This window comes from Mixophyes fleayi, chromosome 3 (assembly GCF_038048845.1).
Source record: "Mixophyes fleayi isolate aMixFle1 chromosome 3, aMixFle1.hap1, whole genome shotgun sequence".
In the NCBI taxonomy this organism is placed as follows: Eukaryota; Metazoa; Chordata; class Amphibia; order Anura; family Limnodynastidae; genus Mixophyes; species Mixophyes fleayi.
Window position 1 is genome coordinate 146,879,884 of NC_134404.1, and position 22,857 is coordinate 146,902,740.

Below are 22,857 nucleotides of genomic sequence, written 5' to 3' on the forward strand. Positions count from 1 at the left end.
GGGAAACAGCTGATGTCCATGGGATGAAAAAGCCCATCGTCATGCCTGGTCAGAAGACCAAAAAATGCACCTCTTCGGTCTGGAGTTATTTTTATCCAAATCCAGACAACCAATGTATGGCCATATGTAGCTTATGTAAAGCTCAAATAAGCAGGGGTAAGGATCTTGCCCACCTAGGAACATCCTCCCTTATACGTCACCTGAATAACCTTCATAGTTCAGTGGTTAGTTCAGGAACTGGGGCTAGGACCCTCATCGGTACAGGGACACCTAAATCCCGTGGTCCAGTTGGATACACACCAGCAACACCCTCCTTGTCAACTTCCTCCACAATCTCCATCAGATTCAGTCCTGCAGCCCAAGTCAGCAGCCAGACTGAGTCCTCCTCAATACGGGATTCATCCGAGGAATCCTGCAGCGTTACGCCTACTACTGCCACTGCTGCTGTTGCTGCTGTTAGTCTGTCATCTTCCCAGAGGGGAAGTCGTAAGACCGCTAAGTCTTTCACAAAACAATTGACCGTCCAACAGTCGTTTGCCATGACCACAAAATACGATAGTAGTCACCCTATTGCAAAGCGTATAACTGCGGCTGTAACTGCAATGTTGGTGTTAGACGTGCGCCCGGTGTCCGCCATCAGTGGAGTGGGATTTAGAGGGTTGATGGAGGTATTGTGTCCCCGGTACCAAATCCCCTCGAGATTCCACTTCACTAGGCAGGCGATACCAAAAATGTACAGAGAAGTACGATCAAGTGTCCTCAGTGCTCTTAAAAATGCGGTTGTACCCACTGTCCACTTAACCACGGACATGTGGACAAGTGGTTCTGGGCAAACGAAGGACTATATGACTGTGACAGCCCACTGGGTAGATGCATCCCCTTCCGCAGCAACAGCAACAGCTGCATCAGTAGCAGCATCTACAAAATGGCTGCTCATGCAAAGGCAGGCAACATTGTGTATTACAGGCTTTAATAAGAGGCACAACGCTGACAACATATTAGAGAAAATGAGGGAAATTATCTCCCAGTGGCTTACCCCACTTAGACTCTTATGGGGATTTGTGGTGTCAGACAATGCCAGTAACATTGTGCGGGCATTAAATATGGGCAATTTCCAGCACGTCCCATGTTTTGCCCACACCATTAATTTGGTGGTGCAGCATTACCTCAAGAGTGACAGGGGTGTGCAGGAGATGCTTGCGGTGGCGCGCAAAATTGCTGGACACTTTCGGCATTCAGCCAGTGCCTACCGCAGACTAGAGGCACATCAAAAAAGCATGAACCTGCCCTGCCATCACCTCAAACAAGAGGTTGTGACGCGCTGGAACTCCACCCTCTATATGCTGCAGAGGATGGAGGAGCAGCAAAAGGCCATTCAGGCCTACACAGCCACCTACGACATAGGCAAAGGAGTGGGGATGCGCCTGAGTCAAGCGCAGTGGAGACTGATTTCCGTGTTGTGCAAGGTTCTGCAGCCATTTGAACTTGCCACACGAGAAGTCAGTTCCGACACTGCCAGCTTGAGTCAGGTCATTCCCCTGATCAGGCTGTTGCAGAAGCAGCTGGAGAAAGTGAGCGAGGAGCTGGTAAGCCATTGCGATTACAGCAAGCATGTAGCTCTTGTGGATGTAGCCCTTCGTACGCTTTGCCAGGATCCGAGGGTGGTCACTCTTTTAAAGTCAGAGGAATACATTCTGGCCACCGTGCTCGATCCTCGGTTTAAAGCGTATGTTGTGTCTCTGTTTCCGGCGGACACAAGTCTACAGCGGTGCAAAGACCTGCTGGTCAGGAGATTGTCCTCTGAAGAGGACCATGACATGCCAACAGCTCCACCCTCATTTTCTTCCACATCTATGGCTGCGAGGAAAAAGCTCAGTTTTCCCAAAAGAGGCACTGGCGGGGATGCTGATAACATCTGGTCCGGACTGAAGGACCTGCCAACCATTTCAGACATGTCTACTCTCGCTGCATTGGATGCTGTCACAATAGAAAAAATTGTGGATGATTACTTTGCTGACACCATCCAAGTAGACATGTCAGACAGTCCATATTGTTACTGGCAGGAAAAAAAGGCAGTTTGGAAGCCCCTGTACAAACTGGCTCTATTTTACCTGAGTTGTCCCCCCTCCAGTGTGTACTCGGAAAGAGTTTTTAGTGCAGCGGGGAACCTGGTCAGTGAGCGGCGAAGGAGGTTGCTTCCTCACAACGTTGAAAAAATGATGTTTATAAAAATGAATAATCAATTCCTCAATGAAGTACAGCACTGCCCTCCAGATACTACAGAGGGACCTGTGGTTGTGGAGTCCAGCGGGGACGAATTGATAATGTGTGATGAGGAGGAAGTACACACTGTAGGGGGAGAGGAATCAGAGGTTGAGGATGAGGACGACATCTTGCCTCAGTAGAGCCTGTTTAGTCTGTACAGGGAGAGATGAATAGCTTTTTTGGTGTGGGGGCCCAAACAAACCAATCATTTCAGCCAAAGTTGTTTGGTAGGCCCTGTCGCTGAAATGATTGGTTTGTTAAAGTGTGCATGTCCTATTTCAACAACATAAGGGTGGGTGTGAGGGCCCAAGGACAATTCCATCTTGGAACTTTTTTTTTGGCATTATATGACCAATCAACAGTCGTTTGCCATGTTCAAAAAGTAAAACCAAATTTTAAAAAATTCAAGAAATTAAACCAAAAGTAAAATGCCGTGTCATAATTTAAAACAAGAGTTTTTGACGTGCTCTAAAACTACTGTATTGTTGTTTATATTTTATAAACACTACACTTGAAAGCTTGAGTCTTTCAATAAAAAAGTAACTGTCCATTGCACGAATATTTGCAACAGGGACAATTTTAGGGTTAAGAAAGCCAACTGATAACACTTCGACGCTGTCTGTCTTTATAAACACTACACTTGGAAGTTGGAGGAGGTATTGTGGCCCCGGCACCAAATTTACTACCGGGGCCACTCCACTGTGCAGTCCATATTTAGGTGTATCAGATATTAAACAACGGTGACAGTTGATGCCCAATTTTTTAATTATATTGTGGCCTCGGTACCAAATTGTGTACCGGGGCCACCACACTACGCAGTCCAGATACTTGTTTGGTGGAATTCAGACCAGTTGAGGGTTTTATTATTATATTGTGGGGACCACTCTATCTATACCACACTACAACTCTATACCACTCTATTTCATACTTTAATTCTATTTATTACTTTAATTCTATTTCATACTTTAATTCTATTTAATACTTTAATTCTATTTCATACTTTAATTCTATTTAATACTTTAATTCTATTACTAATTACCATAAAGAGGAACAAAATAAACCAATTTTACCAAAAGTATAATATGACTTAGACTTACAAACACTACACTTGAAAGATGGTGCCTTTAAATGAAAAAGTCAGTCTTCATTGCACGACTATGTGCAACAGGGACAGTTTTTTGGTTTACAAAGTCAAGCAATAACACTTGGACCCTGTCTGTCTTTAACATACTTGATGGGATCTCAATGACGAATTGTCTGTACCATGTTTGGAGGAGGTATTGTGGCCCCGGTATCAAATTGGGTACCGGGGCCACCCCACTACGCAGTCCAGATACTTGTTTGGTGGAATTCTGACACGTGGAGGGTTTTTTAATTATATTGTGGCCTCGGTACCAAATTGTGTACCGGGGCCACCACACTACGCAGTCCAGATACTTGTTTGGTGGAATTCAGACCAGTTGAGGGTTTTATTATTATATTGTGGGGACCACTCTATCTATACCACACTACAACTCTATACCACTCTATTTCATACTTTAATTCTATTTAATACTTTAATTCTATTTCATACTTTAATTCTATTTAATACTTTAATTCTATTTCATACTTTAATTCTATTTAATACTTTAATTCTATTACTAATTACCATAAAGAGGAACAAAATAAACCAATTTTACCAAAAGTATAATATGACTAAGACTTACAAACACTACACTTGAAAGATGGTGCCTTTAAATGAAAAAGTCAGTCTTCATTGCACGACTATGTGCAACAGGGACAGTTTTTTGGTTTACAAAGTCAAGCAATAACACTTGGACCCTGTCTGTCTTTAACATACTTGATGGGATCTCAATGACGAATTGTCTGTACCATGTTTGGAGGAGGTATTGTGGCCCCGGTATCAAATTGGGTACCGGGGCCACCCCACTATGCAGTCCAGATACTTGTTTGGTGGAATTCTGACACGTGGAGGGTTTTTTAATTATATTGTGGCCTCGGTACCAAATTGTGTACCGGGGCCACCACACTACGCAGTCAAGATAGATAGATGCGTATCATAGATAAAGTACATTCAGTGGTGTGGGGCAAATTGAAAAATATTCAAAATGCACTGACATTATCAAAAACAAGAGGTTGTCACACGCTAAAACTCCAACATGTATATGATGGAGAGGATGGAGGAGCAGCCGTATGTGTAGTGTAATGCAGACCTGTTGAAGGTTTTTTATATATTTTATTGTGGTGCCCAGTGCCCACTCCTCTACGCAGTCCAGGTACATTTATTGGTGCGATTCATAAAAGTTCAGGGTTTTTAATATATATTGTGGTGACCCACTCCTCTACGCAGTCCAGGTACATTTATTGGTGCGAATCAAACAAGTTGATGGTTTTCTTATTATATATATTGTGGTGACCCACTCCTCTACGCAGTCCAGGTACATTTATTGGTGCGATTCATAAAAGTTCAGGGTTTTTAATATATATTGTGGTGACCCACTCCTCTACGCAGTCCAGGTACATTTATTGGTGCGATTCATAAAAGTTCAGGGTTTTTAATATATTGTGGTGACCCACTCCTCTACGCAGTCCAGGTACATTTATTGGTGCGATTCATAAAAGTTCAGGGTTTTTAATATATATTGTGGTGACCCACTCCTCTACGCAGTCCAGGTACATTTATTGGTGCGATTCATAAAAGTTCAGGGTTTTTAATATATATTGTGGTGACCCACTCCTCTACGCAGTCCAGGTACATTTATTGGTGCGAATCAAACAAGTTGATGGTTTTCTTATTATATATATTGTGGTGACCCACTCCTCTACGCAGTCCAGGTACATTTATTGGTGCGATTCATAAAAGTTCAGGGTTTTTAATATATATTGTGGTGACCCACTCCTCTACGCAGTCCAGGTACATTTATTGGTGCGATTCATAAAAGTTCAGGGTTTTTAATATATTGTGGTGACCCACTCCTCTACGCAGTCCAGGTACATTTATTGGTGCGATTCATAAAAAGTCAGGGTTTTTAATATATATTGTGGTGACCCACTCCTCTACGCAGTCCAGGTACATTAATTGGTGCGAATCAAACAAGTTGATGGTTTTCTTATTATATATATTGTGGTGACCCACTCCTCTACGCAGTCCAGGTACATTTATTGGTGCGATTCATAAAAGTTCAGGGTTTTTAATATATATTGTGGTGACCCACTCCTCTACGCAGTCCAGGTACATTTATTGGTGCGAATCAAACAAGTTGATGGATTTCTTATTATATATATTGTGGTGACCCACTCCTCTACGCAGTCCAGGTACATTTATTGGTGCGATTCATAAAAGTTCAGGGTTTTTAATATATATTGTGGTGACCCACTCCTCTACGCAGTCCAGGTACATTTATTGGTGCGATTCAGAAAAGTTCAGGGTTTTTAATATATATTGTGGTGACCCACTCCTCTACGCAGTCCAGGTACATTTATTGGTGCGATTCATAAAAGTTCAGGGTTTTTAATATATATTGTGGTGACCCACTCCTCTAGGCAGTCCAGGTACATTTATTGGTGCGATTCATAAAAGTTCAGGGTTTTTAATATATATTGTGGTGACCCACTCCTCTACGCAGTCCAGGTACATTTATTGGTGCGAATCAAACAAGTTGATGGTTTTCTTATTATATATATTGTGGTGACCCACTCCTCTACGCAGTCCAGGTACATTTATTGGTGCGATTCATAAAAGTTCAGGGTTTTTAATATATATTGTGGTGACCCACTCCTCTACGCAGTCCAGGTACATTTATTGGTGCGATTCATAAAAGTTCAGGGTTTTTAATATATTGTGGTGACCCACTCCTCTACGCAGTCCAGGTACATTTATTGGTGCGATTCATAAAAGTTCAGGGTTTTTAATATATATTGTGGTGACCCACTCCTCTACGCAGTCCAGGTACATTAATTGGTGCGAATCAAACAAGTTGATGGTTTTCTTATTATATATATTGTGGTGACCCACTCCTCTACGCAGTCCAGGTACATTTATTGGTGCGATTCATAAAAGTTCAGGGTTTTTAATATATATTGTGGTGACCCACTCCTCTACGCAGTCCAGGTACATTTATTGGTGCGAATCAAACAAGTTGATGGTTTTCTTATTATATATATTGTGGTGACCCACTCCTCTACGCAGTCCAGGTACATTTATTGGTGCGATTCATAAAAGTTCAGGGTTTTTAATATATATTGTGGTGACCCACTCCTCTACGCAGTCCAGGTACATTTATTGGTGCGATTCATAAAAGTTCAGGGTTTTTAATATATATTGTGGTGACCCACTCCTCTACGCAGTCCAGGTACATTTATTGGTGCGATTCATAAAAGTTCAGGGTTTTTAATATATATTGTGGTGACCCACTCCTCTACGCAGTCCAGGTACATTTATTGGTGCGATTCATAAAAGTTCAGGGTTTTTAATATATATTGTGGTGACCCACTCCTCTACGCAGTCCAGGTACATTTATTGGTGCGAATCATAAAAGTTCAGGGTTTTTAATATATATTGTGGTGACCCACTCCTCTATGCAGTCCAGAAAGATACCTTGTTGCAACGTTTTGGACTAATAACTATATTGTGAGGTGTTCAGAATACACTGTAAATTAGTGGAAATGCTTGTTATTGAATGTTATTGAGGTTAATAATAGCCTAGGAGTGAAAATAAGCCCAAAAACTTGATTTTTAAACTTTTTATGTTTTTTTCCAAAAAAATCCGAATCCAAAACCTTAAATCCGAACCGAGACCTTTCGTCAAGTGTTTTGCGAGACAAATCCGAACCCCAAAAATAACGAAAATCCGGATCCAAAACACAAAACACGAGACCTCAAAAGTCGCCGGTGCACATCCCTAGAAATTAGTAGAGTGTGTGCATGCTGAGATGTAAAAACGTGTATTATATGCCAGAAATGTAATTTGCTTTCAAAATAACATGAGCTGCTTTGCTCTCTAAGCACCTGCTTAGCTGGAAAAAAAGAAGTTTCCACACCAAGTATTGATAAGCAACATTTATGTTACGTTACACATGTTGTTAAATAAAATAAAATCACAAAAGAAGCAATTTGGAAACATTTTTTTTTATTTATGGACAATTTTGTGACTATTAAAACAGTATGTGTAACAAATGAGATATAGATTATCCTTTTTTTGAGGTAAAATGGTTGTACAAAAATAATTGAGTTATCCTGCATGTAATTGAAATCTTTACAAAACAAAAAACAAAACTGGTGAAGCAGACAGTGAGTGAAATTAATTAAGCTCATTAATAGCACATAATCCAGGAGAAATAGTTTTTTTCAATGGAGTGTTATGATAGATTTTAAGTAAGTGCTTATTAATGTGCTTAGTGAATAGGCAGTACCACTCTATGCAGTCACTTTTTCCATTGTAACCCATGCTGATTTAATACATAAAATGTATGAGAGAATTTTCAATTGATATCTTTAAACAGTCGTTGAAAGAAATTATTTATAAGCCTTAAAAAAGATCCTTTACTATTGGGATGCTTGAAATTATTTGCTTATTTGGTTAATTATAAAGTGAATCACTTTTAAATCACTTTTATCATTTTTTACAAAATTATTTTAATTCCTAAAGCAGGTGAAAAATATTAAATATATGACTAATCAAAATGTCTTAAAAAAACATATATGTTATTTTCTAAATAAATACTACATGGTAATTTGTATGGGTAAAGTGAAAATAAATTCTCCTAGACTAGGTCTACATCTCTGGTAAACACAAATGGTGGCTTCCGGTCATAGAAAGTTGTTTCATCCTGGCTGACTTAAATAAAGGATTTGATGTTTCATTTCGATGGTGTATAACAAATTCTGTCACTAGGGCACATTTAATTAATGCAGCATTATATCAAAATAAATTACAAAATTCTAATATATACATAACACTGTACACATAAATGTATATTATGATGAGTATTGAAAATGCATTTTCCTAGCTGTTTCACTGCATGTAATGATGTAGCTTATAATGCTATAGATTAATTTATTTGTAACTTAATGACAGCCACATGACCTAACAACCATATTTCTATATTTTTTTAAAATGACATTAGAGCTGTCATCGAAATACAACACAGAGATGGCATTTAACTTTGTAGGTGCACAGCATGGCTTGGGGACATGTTCAGGAAACATCAAATGGACCTGTTATGAGAAAAACAAATATTTTATTTACATAATTCCCTGAAGGTAAAATTAATATTTAATTGTGTGTTAAAAATTCCAAATGAGGATTATGCATAATCAACTTGTAAAAGGAAAATATCTATCATAATTACTGATCCAACTGTATTATGACAGGAGAATGATCAGCCAATGTCTGTGGTGGATTAGTGCATAAGCCAAAACACAAAGGAGATCAGGGACACTCTTGTCTTATTCTTTTTCTAATGGAAAAGCAACCCTTTGTTTCACATAGTCCTGACACTTGGTTTAAAATAGAGCATTCTAATGTCATTCAAGAACTCCATTCAAAATTCATAAATACTGAGCTTTTCAATATCTAGAGACATTGTCAGTGAAAGGCTTTCAGCAGAATTAATTAAAGGTTTAACACTCTTATGATGTTATAAGCCTGCAAGCTTGTTAGAGGAAACATCTTGTTTGGTCTAATGGGGAGAGTCAAAGTACATCTCATGACCAAAACTTTAGCTAATATCATACTTGCATACTTTTTATACCGCCACCCCGGATGGTCCCAGAGGTGAGGTCCAAGGGACAAGTGTGGGACTATGATGATCCCTTTCTTAGCAAGAAGATATGGGAGGGTGGCCTACTCTTCCTGGAGTCTGGGAGAACTCCCCAAAATTTGTGAGTCTCCTGGACAATCCGAGAGATTAGGCATTTATGGCTAATATTTCAATTCAATATTGATCACAGAAAGAGAATTTGGCCTGTAGATGGAGCATTGTGTGGTGTGCTCAGAAATGTATTCACCCTTCACAAAACTTTATTGAATGGAGGAACTAACTTGGGCATCATGGAAGAAATGCTCTGACTGAAGTTTTAGTTCAATGGTACACAGACAGAGGTTTCTAAATGTGAATGGATGAATAATATAACTTTGGGGGGGGGGGGTTCTACAGGCCAACCCTAAGTAAACATATCCTATCCTATATAGCTTGAAATATTTTACACATTATTTGATTTAATCCCTCACTAGGAACAGAAATACAGTACAACTACTATTAATACATTAGAAGAGAGAAGGGGGAATTATTAATTGCAATGTGATGGTTATGGTGATGACAGTACATTGACAAGCAAATTTTACTCTTCTCACTGCCCATTCTATGCTCTTCCCAGTATCACTGTCAATAACCCTGGAAGATGCTAAGTGAAGGTAAAACACTTGTTTCATGCTCCCTTATAGGGAACAAGCCTCAGACTATTCCCTGAGCTAGCACATTATCATACATGATAATAGTTGTATTAATTTTACAAGGATACATTTTTTAAAGAAATATTTAATCTCCTTTTCCAGGTGATAACAATAGAAACAAATTGCATTTGTATGTATATAAAAAGTAAAAAAAGTAGAGCTGTATAAAAATGCTCTCTAGTCACTAAAATAAATATTTTAAAAAATATAATATTTTATTACTTACTCAAATGTTTGTAAAAGTAATAATAATAATAATAATAATAATAATAATAATAATAATTATTATTATTATTATTATATTTTACAAGCACATCATATATTCCCAAAATCTTGACATTTTTATTATTCAGTATTTATAACGATTTACATAGAGCTTTAAAATTTCTGCACATACAATACATTAGAGTTGACAATCTAAAGGTGATAAAAAAAAAATCTATATGTCAAATTCAAACATATATTACCAAAGTGTAGAATATACTTAGAAAACACTAACTGTATCTAAAAATTACAGTTACTCACCAGAGTTTGCACTATGGCATGGTTAGTGGCATTCATATGAGCATTGAGTGGAAATGAACATTCTCCATCACAATAAAAGGCTGCATAACCCTCTGGAGCTATTATCCAATCCTTGAACCAAAATGCAAACAAGAGTCACATACTTTAAAACAGGAAATGTAGCAAGGGGTACACCATAATACCCTGGCCCTATGGTGACAGAATTTCAGTGGCAGTAGGCAGCACACACATGTTTGGCAGCATAAAAATATAAAACAATTAAAAAGACAAAAATAAACAAAAAATACAATTAAATACTGTTAGAATATATTATTTTTACTTTATACAGATGGGACATAAGAGAGTGAGGTTATGGAGATTTGAGACATGAGTAGGTTAAGGAGCCAAAAAGTTTAAATCCAGGCGAGCATATACCATATAAAATAAACATTCCATATGTATTTAATACTCAAGAATATTAAGTATGTTTCACAACTATGCTTATTCATAATTACTTTTGTTTCCAATAAGAATATGCAATAATGGTGATGACAATGGCATGTACAAAAGCATAATGTGCCAGACTGCGTTTTAAAGAATGCACAATGCCGAGATTAAGTTATTTATTTGAGGAACTGTAGAGCCCATTGTGGTCCTTACTGAACTTGTTTGGGCAAATATCGGAAACAACAATTTTAAAGCTTGTTTAACCTTGTCTCAAATCAAATTGACACCACATTACTGCCCTAGTTTTACAAAGTTAGAACTTATTAAGACAAGTGATGAAAATCAGCAGCATCAAGGGGCAAGATCCAGACCTTGTCTAAATTATGCCAATGCATCAGAGTATGCCACATTATCCCCATCAGTTAACATAAACCTGATATGGTACGATAGGTGTGCTCAACAACAGGTGCCAGACCACACAGCCTGTCTCAAACACAAAGACTCCATCTTGAGGTAGAAAGGTAGAATGCACTCTGCAGTTATGTCTTTTCCCAGCTTAATTAAATATCAGATGCATCTTATATCCTGTGCTACTCACATATTATATTAATCACTGTTTGCTTGGTACTGTAATCATGCTAAATGACTGGGGGGAAAAAATCCCTAGACATAAGCGTATTTGAAGCCAGTAAATGCTTGTAGAGCACTTGCAAGTTAACGTTGTGAACGCGTGAGTCATGTAAGTAGGATTTTTTTTTTACAATTTAGATTTGGGTGTTAGTATTATTTAATCATGTGGCAAATAACCCATTTGGTTTGCAAACGGTGACTTCTGGGTATGATCCTGCTGCCGTTTTTTTGGGTTAACTATCTAACATTTGCCCATCAAGTCAACATGATTTTGAAGGCTGGCATCATATTTTTGGTACTATTCAATAGGCCTGTAGTATTGTTTGTGCCAATGCTGACAAATGTTGTGTTTGTAGAGGTAAAGTTTATTTATTAAGCAGATAATGACTTCTACGTATGGTCCAATTAGTCATTTATGAGGTAGACTATGTAACACATGTACATAAAGTTAAAGCAATAGCAGGCTGTTTTTGTCATTTAAATGCAATGCAAAATGTTAGACATGTTAACATGTATGTATATGTCCTGAATCGAATTTAAGTTACAACTTAATGGCTTGTATGTTTACACCATTTATATTGTTGCTTAATTTATACTAAATGTAATTAATTTAATTTATTATAAACATGTCATGCATGTTGTTTAATTGTATCATATTCAGAAGCAGAAAATCAATAAAATATATTATGTACACAATTATTTACAAAGGAAAAACTGATTTTTATCAACAACAGCCATTTACAGAATTACTTTTAATATTTCTCCTCTACCCATAATGCACTTGCAGGCACAGAAGATCATATTCTAATACACATGGGGTCTGAATCAAAAAGGCACATATCTGCCGATTGTGATCTCATACTACACAAAATCACTGTGTGCATGCCCCGATCCGTGAACGTAGCCCTGTCCACTGCGTCGTCGAACGCAAAGGACACTTACTACAACCTATGATTTTGGGGAGTGAATGGGGGGAGTCAATGTACAGTAAGGCCATGTCAAACTCAGTGCACGCAGCACCTCCAAATCCAGCTCTGGCCATCTCAAATGTACTTGTTTTTCTGCCGTACCTCTTGCTCCAGCTACAAGACTAGTCTAAGTCCTGATCAGTATTGATGACAGTCTTGTATGCATGCTATAACATGTGTTTGCAAACACGAGAAAGTGCAAAAATTTATTTTTATGTTCAGTAGACATTAACAACATCCTAATAAATGGAAAATATAAATAGGGAAAAACATTTTTTAACTGTTTTATCATTAATGCCTATTATTAACAGGTGACCTTAAGTCATTTTCTTTTCCTGTGCATTCTTTTGCAAATTTATAATCCACATAGGTATTGGACGTATCCTGCAACAATTTATTTAGTAGAGCACAGCAGACCTGCCCTCAATTTCAACAGCACCCGTATCTTGAGATCTGTGCTTTAATGAATATGTGCATATAATACTAAACAAGGGATTCGCTCAGAAGGCGAGCCTTGATGAATCAGGCCCATGATGTCTAATATACTCTACTATAGTACTAGATATATTGTTTTCAATGTGATTTGTTGGAAGTTATTGCAATAACAATATCGTAAGGGTCATTTACAAACAGCAAAATATGCAGACCAGCAACAACTCTACATCTATGCAATTGTGCCTACATTCAGAAAGCAGTAATAACGTCACACCAAACACCCTATTACCACCTTACGGCCACCCACTTTATTCTTTTTATTTTTGTCTTAAATTAACAGTAGATTAAGGGGACATCTAATCACATTAATTGAATTATGTCTAGAAATGCAGCTTCCAGCAGAAGTGAAAGTGGAAGAAGCAGAGGGTATCCTGTTATAAGTAGGGATGGGAACGACCTCCAGGACCTAAGAGGCGACAATGAATTAAAGAAAAAGTGTGTATGATATCTCACAAAAGAGGGCACTGTCTTGTAAATGTGCCCTCTCCAACCGTTATATCATTTAAATAATAATAAATAATAAATAGTCCTGTAAAATTAAATTTTGTTTCTGCACTACAGGAGCAGTTGCACTTAGCAATGAATGCCCTTGATTAACCCATCTCCTCCCTTTGGCTTATGCACCCACAAGTACACCATCATCTTGCTGCTCAGAATCCAAAGGTTTTCCCATTAAAATAGGAGCAATTGCACATGAGTAGGTCACCATATAGAAATTACTCTTTTGCGTCCGTAAATGACCTTTGTATCTGGTTGGAGTAACATATTTTTCTCAACTATTTAAATAGTATTTTCAACACATAATAAAAACAACAACAAAATCAGACCACAGTTTTAATTTGCAGTTAAAAATGTTGTTACTAACTAATGTAGCTAAAAAGCAACTAAAAACATACTACACACATGACACCCTTACCTGCCATCCCAAGTCACGGAAGCTGACATAGAGCTCATGCTTTTTACATGCCTGCTTCTGTTCACTTGTATTGTAATCTGTAGATAAACATGACATAATTATTAAGGGGCAAAAACAATGTTTTTCAATTAATTAAATCTCTTATATTGTCATTATTTGTTTGTATGTGGAGTTTTTAGTCCCTTCTGCCACTTTATAAATATAACCTTATATTTGCGCCATTTATACCTTTGCAGTTATTATCTTTGCTCACTCAGAATTAAACACATTCTAGACACCAGTGCAGCACTCTTATCCATGTGGGTTCCCTCCCATTAAATCTTAAGCCCCATTCCATCAACTATATTACGCCACATACCTAAACATGGCATGCGCAAGTTATATTACAGGCATATGGACATATATTGGGTTTGTGGGGTTTTTAAATAGTTACGGTACGTATTTATTATAGGGCTGGGCACCACTTTCACAACAACTGCTGTTGCCTTGCTCATTGGGTGACACTTAAAGTGAAGAAGCAACCGCTGTGACATGGACAGCCCCACCACCTATCATTCCAGAGGTCTGTAGAGATGTGCCCCCTGGCTCCGGATGCTGTGCCCGGGAAGAGGGTGAAGATGTATCCGGAGGCTGCTGATGTGCCCCTGAAGAGGGCGAGGATGGTCCTGGCTGCTGTCACCATTAAGAGGGCAAAGAAAAAAGAAGGGGAAGGCTACTCACCGATCCAGCTTTCCAGCGGTGAGTATTTCTTCTTCTCCGCAGGTTTTGGCAGCGGAGGGAGGATGAGCCAATCAGGGCTCGCCTTCTCTCACTGACCAATCGGCGGCCGGATAAGTGAGTCAATCACGGCTCACCTCCGGCCGTTCAAAAGATTGGCGCCGCGGCGAGCCAATGAGCGGAGCAGAAGGCTCCTGTTAGTGCTATACCAAACCGTCTGGTTGGATAGCAGGTGTGTGCACTACGTGACAGCCTTCCAGGTACAGAAGCAAAGTATTATTCCGTCTGTGTGGCGAATATTTCATTGTGTATTGTATTTGGGCTGTGCTGTGTGTTTCTTCACAGGTGCAAGACGTCAGGCCCCCATTAAAGGTAGGCTCTTGTTACTTGCTGTTTTACTGCAATAACCTGTACTGTGGGGACAGGGTGTAGATACGAGCATACACATAGCAAGGGAAGAACACACAGTAGTTTTCCCGTCCCGTAGGTCCCTGGGGTTGCGCTGGTTTCCAGAGGTAGTGATTAAGTATCTCACTGGCAGTACAGCACAGCTTATTTGAGTTCCGGCCCGTGGTTCTATTTGGGTGTTCCAGTCCTCAGTTCCTGCAGGTTCTCTGGCGGTTCCGGACTGGGACAGGTGTTCTGCTTAAGTGGAGGCAGTTGTTTCGAGTTCCAGCAGTGACGACTGTTGACACTCCGGTGGTGTGCTGTTCCAGTGAGCCTCTTTCGTGCCCTGTGCGACCGGTCCTTAGGATTCCGTGGGTGACCCCATAGCGAGAAGACAGTCTTCTCGGTACGACCTGGGTGAGGGTTTAGGAACAGCCCTCCGGAATAGACCATGAACACCGGCTGGTGTTCCCCATAGAGTAGAGGGAGTACACTACATCCAGTTATATAGTCAAGTTGCGTTTCCGGCCATTAGTTAGTTGTTAGGGTCAGGTCGCCTGTTTTTAGTTAGTGCAGTTCTATGGGTGTACATACTAGCCTCACTGGTAGAGTAGAGGGAGGCTGTGTTTTGTCTGTCATCCACAGTTGTCGGGGAGGAGCAGGAAAACAGGGACCGGAAGTTGGAGTGCCCGGTGAGTAGAATGCTCTATTCCTTCTTTCGGTTAGGCCCTCACCGAGAGGTGAGTGGAGTACTTGAGGAGGGACTGTTCCTGGTCTCAAGTGCTTGTAGTCCCGCGCCATTGACAAGAGTAAAAACGAGGTGGCTGCAAGCGAGGTTGACGTGAGTGTCTCCGCTCATTCCCGTGGTCTCGGAAAGCCCTTTCCTGGTAGGCACGGCCTTGATTTCTGTTTCTTCCTCAGAGGGAAGTGGTTGGAGGTGACAGAGGTTCGGTCGCTGGTCTACTGGGATAGAACAGCGGCTGGGGTACATCGGAAGCGGACGGGAGGTGACCCGTCTGACGCGTTTGTAAGGTAAGTAGTTCATCTGTGTGCGTCTGTCCTGTTCCCCGCAGGCGCTACAGGTCAGTTATGACCGAGCTGCTAAGCATGGGATCTAGTTATCCACTTCTTGAGTTAGCTGAGAGACCATGGGCCCAACCAATAGCTGGTGGATTATTATTATTACTGATCCAGACTGGGGCACAAGACTTGGACAGCTCGAACCTACACAGCTCATCCTTTGTGATGGTGGCTATGCATTTAACATGTACTCTATTTAGGTACAGTGTATCTAATCATACCTAAACCCTAAAATAATTCTAACCATTATGTAAGCATTATATAAGCACACGATAATAATATATATATATATATATATATATATATATATACATATACAGCTTGCAGTGGTGTTACCTGTAATAAAATAAATACATATGTGGAATGTCACTTGATGAACACTTATTTATATCTTACCTGCAATACTGGGTATCTTTGATGCATCGTGCTGAGCTGTAGATTTGTTCTTCTCCTGCTTTTTCCTTTTTGTATTTGCAGCTCTGACGGAGCGGAGCAGTATTTCGCTTGCTTTGAAGAAAGCAACTAGAAAAGGTTGTTTTGATTGAGGCCCATGTCTCCCAACAAGACCGACTGACTTAACATTGACGCTCCTACCTATAAAACAAAGAAACTATAAATAACACTTTCAACTATCATTCTTATGCAGTTACATGTAGACAAATTGATTCAACAGATTTATGACATCTGAAAATGTTACCAATATGTTTTTGAAACCTTACTCATGTTTTCACTACACTTTGCCCTTCTTTCTACTTTACACGTTCACAGCTGGTTTGGTTAATTGTAAAATAATTTCCGTTTAGCCAGTAAAGCTGCACATACATAAACATATTTATCCTTGTAGGAATTTTGTTAAATTAAAAGTAGATTCCTCCCCATTACATCCTGACATCAAGCATGTAAGACAATTATGTGTAATGGAGCTGAAGAAGAAATTCACAGTGATTGGTTTCATATTTACTTGGCTGCTTGATCTTAAAATATACCTCCAACTTCAAGCGTTAATAGACCATATATATATATATATATATATATATATATATATATATATATATATATATATGTATATATATATATATATATATATACATGTTCAAGTGAGGTTTTCATTTTATTCTATACATTTTATATGATATATTTGTTTTTAAACAACCTTTGACTCCACTGATCATGATCAGATTTATGAAGAAAATGACTGTTTTAACAAGTTGACTATACAGTTATTGAGCTTCTATTATATGAGTGACCTTGTCTTTAAAAACACAATGAATTTCTAGCACACTGAATGCATTAGATAATCATCACAACTATTGTTCAGACTTGGTAATTGTATTAACATATTTTATTGCACCATATTTCTATTTAGATATGTCAAAGTAGGTTTATATATCAAAATGTCTGACATATTTAATATTACTCTATAAGCTGTGTACATGCTAGAGTAAAACAGATGCAGTTTTTGGAACATTGCTTATATCCATGTATTTATTTTTCAAAATGTGGGGATGTTTTTTGCATGTAGCAGAGAAGTACTAGGCAGCTTTATTTTTACACTGTGATTTAGAGATGAGCTTGGACTCTCGCTCTCTAACTCTGTCAGCACATTTTAAATTTGCCCCTGTGCAACGCAACATGGACTTGCCAAGGTGCAATATTACAGCTTCATGGTGTGTTTACTTCTAAGGCTAATTGTGCATCTAACCATCAGCTAAAAGCTGTAGTCAACCTCAGTCCTCAGTCAACTCCTATATGGTTTTATTGATGCCATAATGTAAAATTATGGACTCAGAGATAATTTGAAGAATGCATTTGAGGTTGATGTTCTGGGATTACTCTAGATATGTAAAAGTACCCTTGTAGAAACATTATGGAAAAGTATATTTCTTACTAGTTTTCCCTAGCTAATGGACATAAAATAGTATATTGCATAATATAACATTATTATAACATTATATTATATTACCAAAATAAACCTCTATTTGTACTGAAAATAACAAAATACTAAATAAAAATTGATTGGGTAAAATAAAAAAATGATAAAGGTATTTCCAGTGAAACTGACACAACACAGAAGAATGAAAATGAGTCTGATCATAGAAGTGTAAACCATTTTCGGTCTCGATGAGGTTAAAGAGGAACTGACATTTTATTGTTTGACTATAGAGTCTTGTGCATTATGTAATTAGCAAAAAAACAAAACAAAGTTCCACTCTGGCTGTAATTGGAAGAGAGCCTTTAATCCTTTATGTGCCATGCTTTCTCCCAGGCCAGCTTCCTCTAGACCACACAGCAGAATAACTCAGATTTAGCATACCAACTAACACTCCCAAATGGAAAATCAGGACAAATTAGGCTGGGCGCCCAATCGATCCAATCAACTCCCCAATCCAGCCAAACAATTATCAGGTCCGTCCACCCCAAGGGGTCAGTTTATCAAGCTGCGGGTTTGAAAAACTGGAGAAGTTGCCTATGGCAACCAATCAGATTCTAGCTATCATTTATTTAGTACATTCTATAAAATAACAGCTAGAATCTGATTGGTTGCTATAAGCAACATATCTACTTTTTCAAACCCGCAGCTTGATAAATTTACTCCCAAGTCTAATTCAGATCAGGATATACCCCTTTAGGAAGCTGAACATCATTACTGTCCTGGAAAAATTGAGACTGCTAAAAAGTATTTCCAAGTCAAGCTATTAGACAGCACTATGTCTGCTCCGGAACCATTATTTTCCAGGACTCATATCTCTCCTGCTGTACAGAAATTCTATTATTTGTTTATTTTCATGCATATAGTGCTATGAAGCAAAGCATATAATGTCATTAGACAACCCAATGATAAGACCATTTTATGAATTGCACCAAATATGAAATAATATATTGGCAGTGGACAGTATGTGTACAAAATATAATGGAATGAGGCAATTTTGGATGTAATCACAAAGATAGTTTACTGGAACTCTAAAAGCACAAGGAGCTGATAGAGTTCAAATTTTCACACTTATCAATCTTGGAAACATCGGTTTTCAACCTTACTTTTAGAAGAGCTCCACATGAAAATGTTTTATTGTTTTGTGATCCTTACAAGGCAGTTCTCAATATAATGTATTGCATATCTGACAATCAGGAAACCTGACAACAGATTCTGACCCACAAGTTGTGCACGTCTTATCTCTAAACTGCACAATATGCCAAAGTGTACCTGTATATTTATTTTAGTCTAATCTGCTTCATTCGGAATATTTTCAAGATGATTTGGCACATCAGCATCAAAGAATATATTTATAATAATACGCAATGTTACTACAATTGTTGATAATATTCATGTTCTTTGTTCACAAATGTCATGAGAATCAGTTTAATAAAGAAAGATGAAAAATGTAATAAAAGAACATGATTGCATTAAATTGCTTTCACAAGTTATCTGTTTTCAGACGAGTTTTGTAGTTTTGGGTTTTTATTGATCTTGTTAAATTACACTTGTACCTCTCTCTGGAACAAAGAAAAATATAACAAGTCACTTAAATTGCATCAGGGACATTTTTTACAAATAAACCTGCTCTTTTTTTGGCATCTCAAATAACTTTGTGTGTCCACATGAAACGCAGACAGTGTCATGTGAAGCTGTGCAGCTGTTCGAGAAAGGAGTGGGACACAGAGGTCCTTTTAAAACCCAAGGTACTTAGAGAGAGCTATGTACCGATCTGGACAATATCAGTGTCCTCAATGGTTGTTTTAAAACACATTGGAAAAATGTGTTCAATATTTCAGATAGCTATCGCTCTAGCAAAGCAATGGAAAATAGCTACGAGCTCGATTAGTGGGCATCTGCATCCCAAATGTGAAACAATATTAAACAAAATCCTAGTAGAGAAAAGAACTCACAAGTAATCATAGATGTAAGCCTTAAACAAATAACCATCCAGGTTTTCGTTTAAAATAAAAACTTACAGTGGCTTCTTGCCAGAGCCTATATTTTGTAGAAAAAGTCTATCACGGACATAAATGAAAGAGGCAGCTTGATATGTGGTTAAAACCGTATTCATTCTGCTTCCACTGTAACAAATGTATTAATTCAGCTCAGACTTCCTCTTTCTGGCAGCCTTATTGCTTTAAAAAGAGAAATTAAGAGTCCTAGCCAAATACCATACCTTGAGCTGACCCACTTCAATATATAAACACTTATACAACATGTTTATTCAGGTGTTTTGCACTTTAAATTGGTTTAAGATGTATCTGATGACACAAGGCACGGCAAGATCAACCTGAAAGCAGTAAGAGTTAAACAACCAAACTTCTGTCACCTTAGATGGGACCGTTTTAACAGCTACTTAAATCAATATAGCAATGATGCCGCTGAAAATATTTTGAAATTACAAATATAGAATTAAAAATGGTTCTGTATCTGTACATCCATATTTTACTTTAGGAAGATGGAAGAAAGTTATGGAAATCCTAACATACATGTATCTTACTGAAGCTGTCTTATTTCCCCTTTCCTTGCACTGTTACAGTAAGTGCCAACAATTGTGTCCTTATGTAACACTGACAAAGCAGCTTCCGTATACCGATGTATGTTTTCTAACTTAAAGAATATGTGCGCTGTTGTGAAAGTCTTATTAAAATTGCAACGTTAAATAAATAAAATAGGTCATATACTGTGTGCTGTGCTTGAATTTTCCCACGATGAACAACATAAAAATAAACAAAATTGACTGCATACCATTAACTGACTATAATACTTTTGTTTTCTTGAAAAATATTTTCCAAAATGCAATATAATTGGTATGTAAGTTGCACTGATAACAGACACCTATACATTGTCCGGTAAGTACCTTCCTGCTTGTCAGAGCTTACAATCTAAAACACTCATTGAATATATTATTTAAAATGAACAATATGCAATACAATAGTAAAGTAGTAACTGAATGCCTATCAAGTTGTAAATGTGTATACAAAATATCATTTATTTATGGACAGATTAGGAAATGAAAGCTGAACAAGGTAATTCTATGTGGATGGAAAGCAATTCAATTATTCAAGTGATATTAGTTTAATGGGTAGATAAAAAGGTAATGAGGGTGGAAACAATGGTATCAGTGTATCCATTCAAGTTGTTACTAATAATAAAAAAATATAAAACAGGACGTTGATTTGACTTAGAGTTATCCAGATCATTTGTTCCTGTAATTTGAAGCATCATACTACATCTAAAATACACTAAATTACATTTACCCCACACAGCCCATGGAATTATTTTCCTTATTAATTTATTTAGCAATTTTAAATATCATCTCAAAGATGGATACTTGTTTTAGCAGTGCAGGTATCACCATGAAAATGGACACGTGTAAAATGCAACTAGAATACATAGATATCATTCTCCTTACTGGATATCATGCACACATTTGGGGGGAGGAGGTGCTGTGGAATTATGTCTATGCATATTACAAGATGACAGATTAGCTGCAAAACTTAAACTTTTTTCTTTCTTTCTAGAGTTTAGGAACACCCAGAATAATGAGTTTCTGATTTAAAGAACTTGTATTTGCATAATGTTGATTCTAATTAAAAATATGTCTGTTTCCAGAAAAGTTAATGGTATTTACGCATAAGCCATGACAGCAGGGGCAAAAAACAACAGCAGACATAATTATATCTGTTAAAATACAGCTCTGCACAGTACAGGACATTATAATTATTATTACTATTATTATTATTATTATTATTATTATTATTTATCTTTATTTATATTGCTCCAACATAGGCCACAGAAATTTACAGAGAATATTTATTCATTGACACGAATCCCTGTCACAGTAGAGCTTACAGTCTTAAGTCTATACCACACAAATATACACACTGGGCCTGAGTCATTAAGGAAAGTAAGGCAAAAAAAGGAGAAAATGTTATTTGGGACAAACCATGTTACAATGCAGGGGGTGTAAATGAGTTTATTATTTTGCACATAAGTTAAATACTGGCTGTTTTTCATCTAGCACACAAATACTCGATAGCTTTATTTTTACACTGAAATTTAAAGTTGTTCTAGGACATGCCCTACCCAAACAATAAATCTGGCCCCACATTTTAAATTTGCCTCTCCCTCCAATGCAACATGGTTTTGCCCAGGTGCAAAGTTACTCCTTTTTTTTTGCTTCGCTCTCCTTAATGACTCAGCTTCACTATGTTTAACCTTCTCAAAAGCCAATTAACCTGCTGGTATGTTTTTGTAAAGTGGGAGGAAAATGGAGTACCCTGAGCAAACCCACCCAAACACAGGGAGCACAGACATATGTCACACAGACAGTGCCAATGGCCCCAGCGCTGTGATACAGCAAACTGAATAATATCAGTAAATTATCAATCATTTTGCTTGAAAGGTACATTCCAATTAATCAGAATGCAATTCATAATGTAAGATTCCTTTATAAGCCTTAAGACATAGAAGACCCAGATGTTTTTCTTTTATAGAGTGTATGATTGCCAAGTTCTAAAACTAAAGGTGGTGATGACAACTCCTAAATAGAAACCATGAGGAGCAGAGGGGCTGCAGGCCAATTTTTGAGGAAGGTCCCAAGAACAACACCTTTAACTCTTTTTGTGTTAAGGGACAACTATGAAATATTGGCTGCAGCCAAAGTGAATGTTTGCAATTAGCAAAGAGTCCACTTGACAACATATTGCCAGACATTTTTGGCAATATACATTTTAATGGCACACAGAATACATCAAGAATTCTCAAGCACATTTCCTAAACACATTGTAACATTAGAGCTGAATATTGGTACATTGTTTTACATGCTGTTTGATATGTCTATACAAAGTTGAAATGGATGGTTCAAGCAAAACATATATAACTTTCCTGCCCAATTCAACGGTGACCTACGTTGATTGCTAAGTCAAATCCAATAACCATATATATATATATATATATATATATATATATATATATATATATATATATATATTATATAAATATATATGTATATGT

At 37.7% G+C, this 22,857-nt stretch overlaps 1 protein-coding gene across 1 annotated transcript in view; it reads right to left on the bottom strand.

Annotated features, from left to right (window-relative positions):
- Nucleotides 1-7,411: 7,411 nt before the first annotated feature.
- The window catches only part of BMP5 (bone morphogenetic protein 5), a 138,875-nt gene continuing 123,429 nt past the window's right edge, over nucleotides 7,412-22,857 (bottom strand). The window contains exons 4-7 of the mRNA XM_075202518.1: nucleotides 16,260-16,457; nucleotides 13,680-13,756; nucleotides 10,245-10,355; nucleotides 7,412-8,482 (exon numbers count right to left, since the gene is read on the bottom strand). Coding sequence (XP_075058619.1) covers nucleotides 8,333-8,482; nucleotides 10,245-10,355; nucleotides 13,680-13,756; nucleotides 16,260-16,457 — 536 coding nt within the window. The 3' untranslated portion in view covers nucleotides 7,412-8,332. The remainder of the gene's footprint in view (nucleotides 8,483-10,244; nucleotides 10,356-13,679; nucleotides 13,757-16,259; nucleotides 16,458-22,857) is intronic.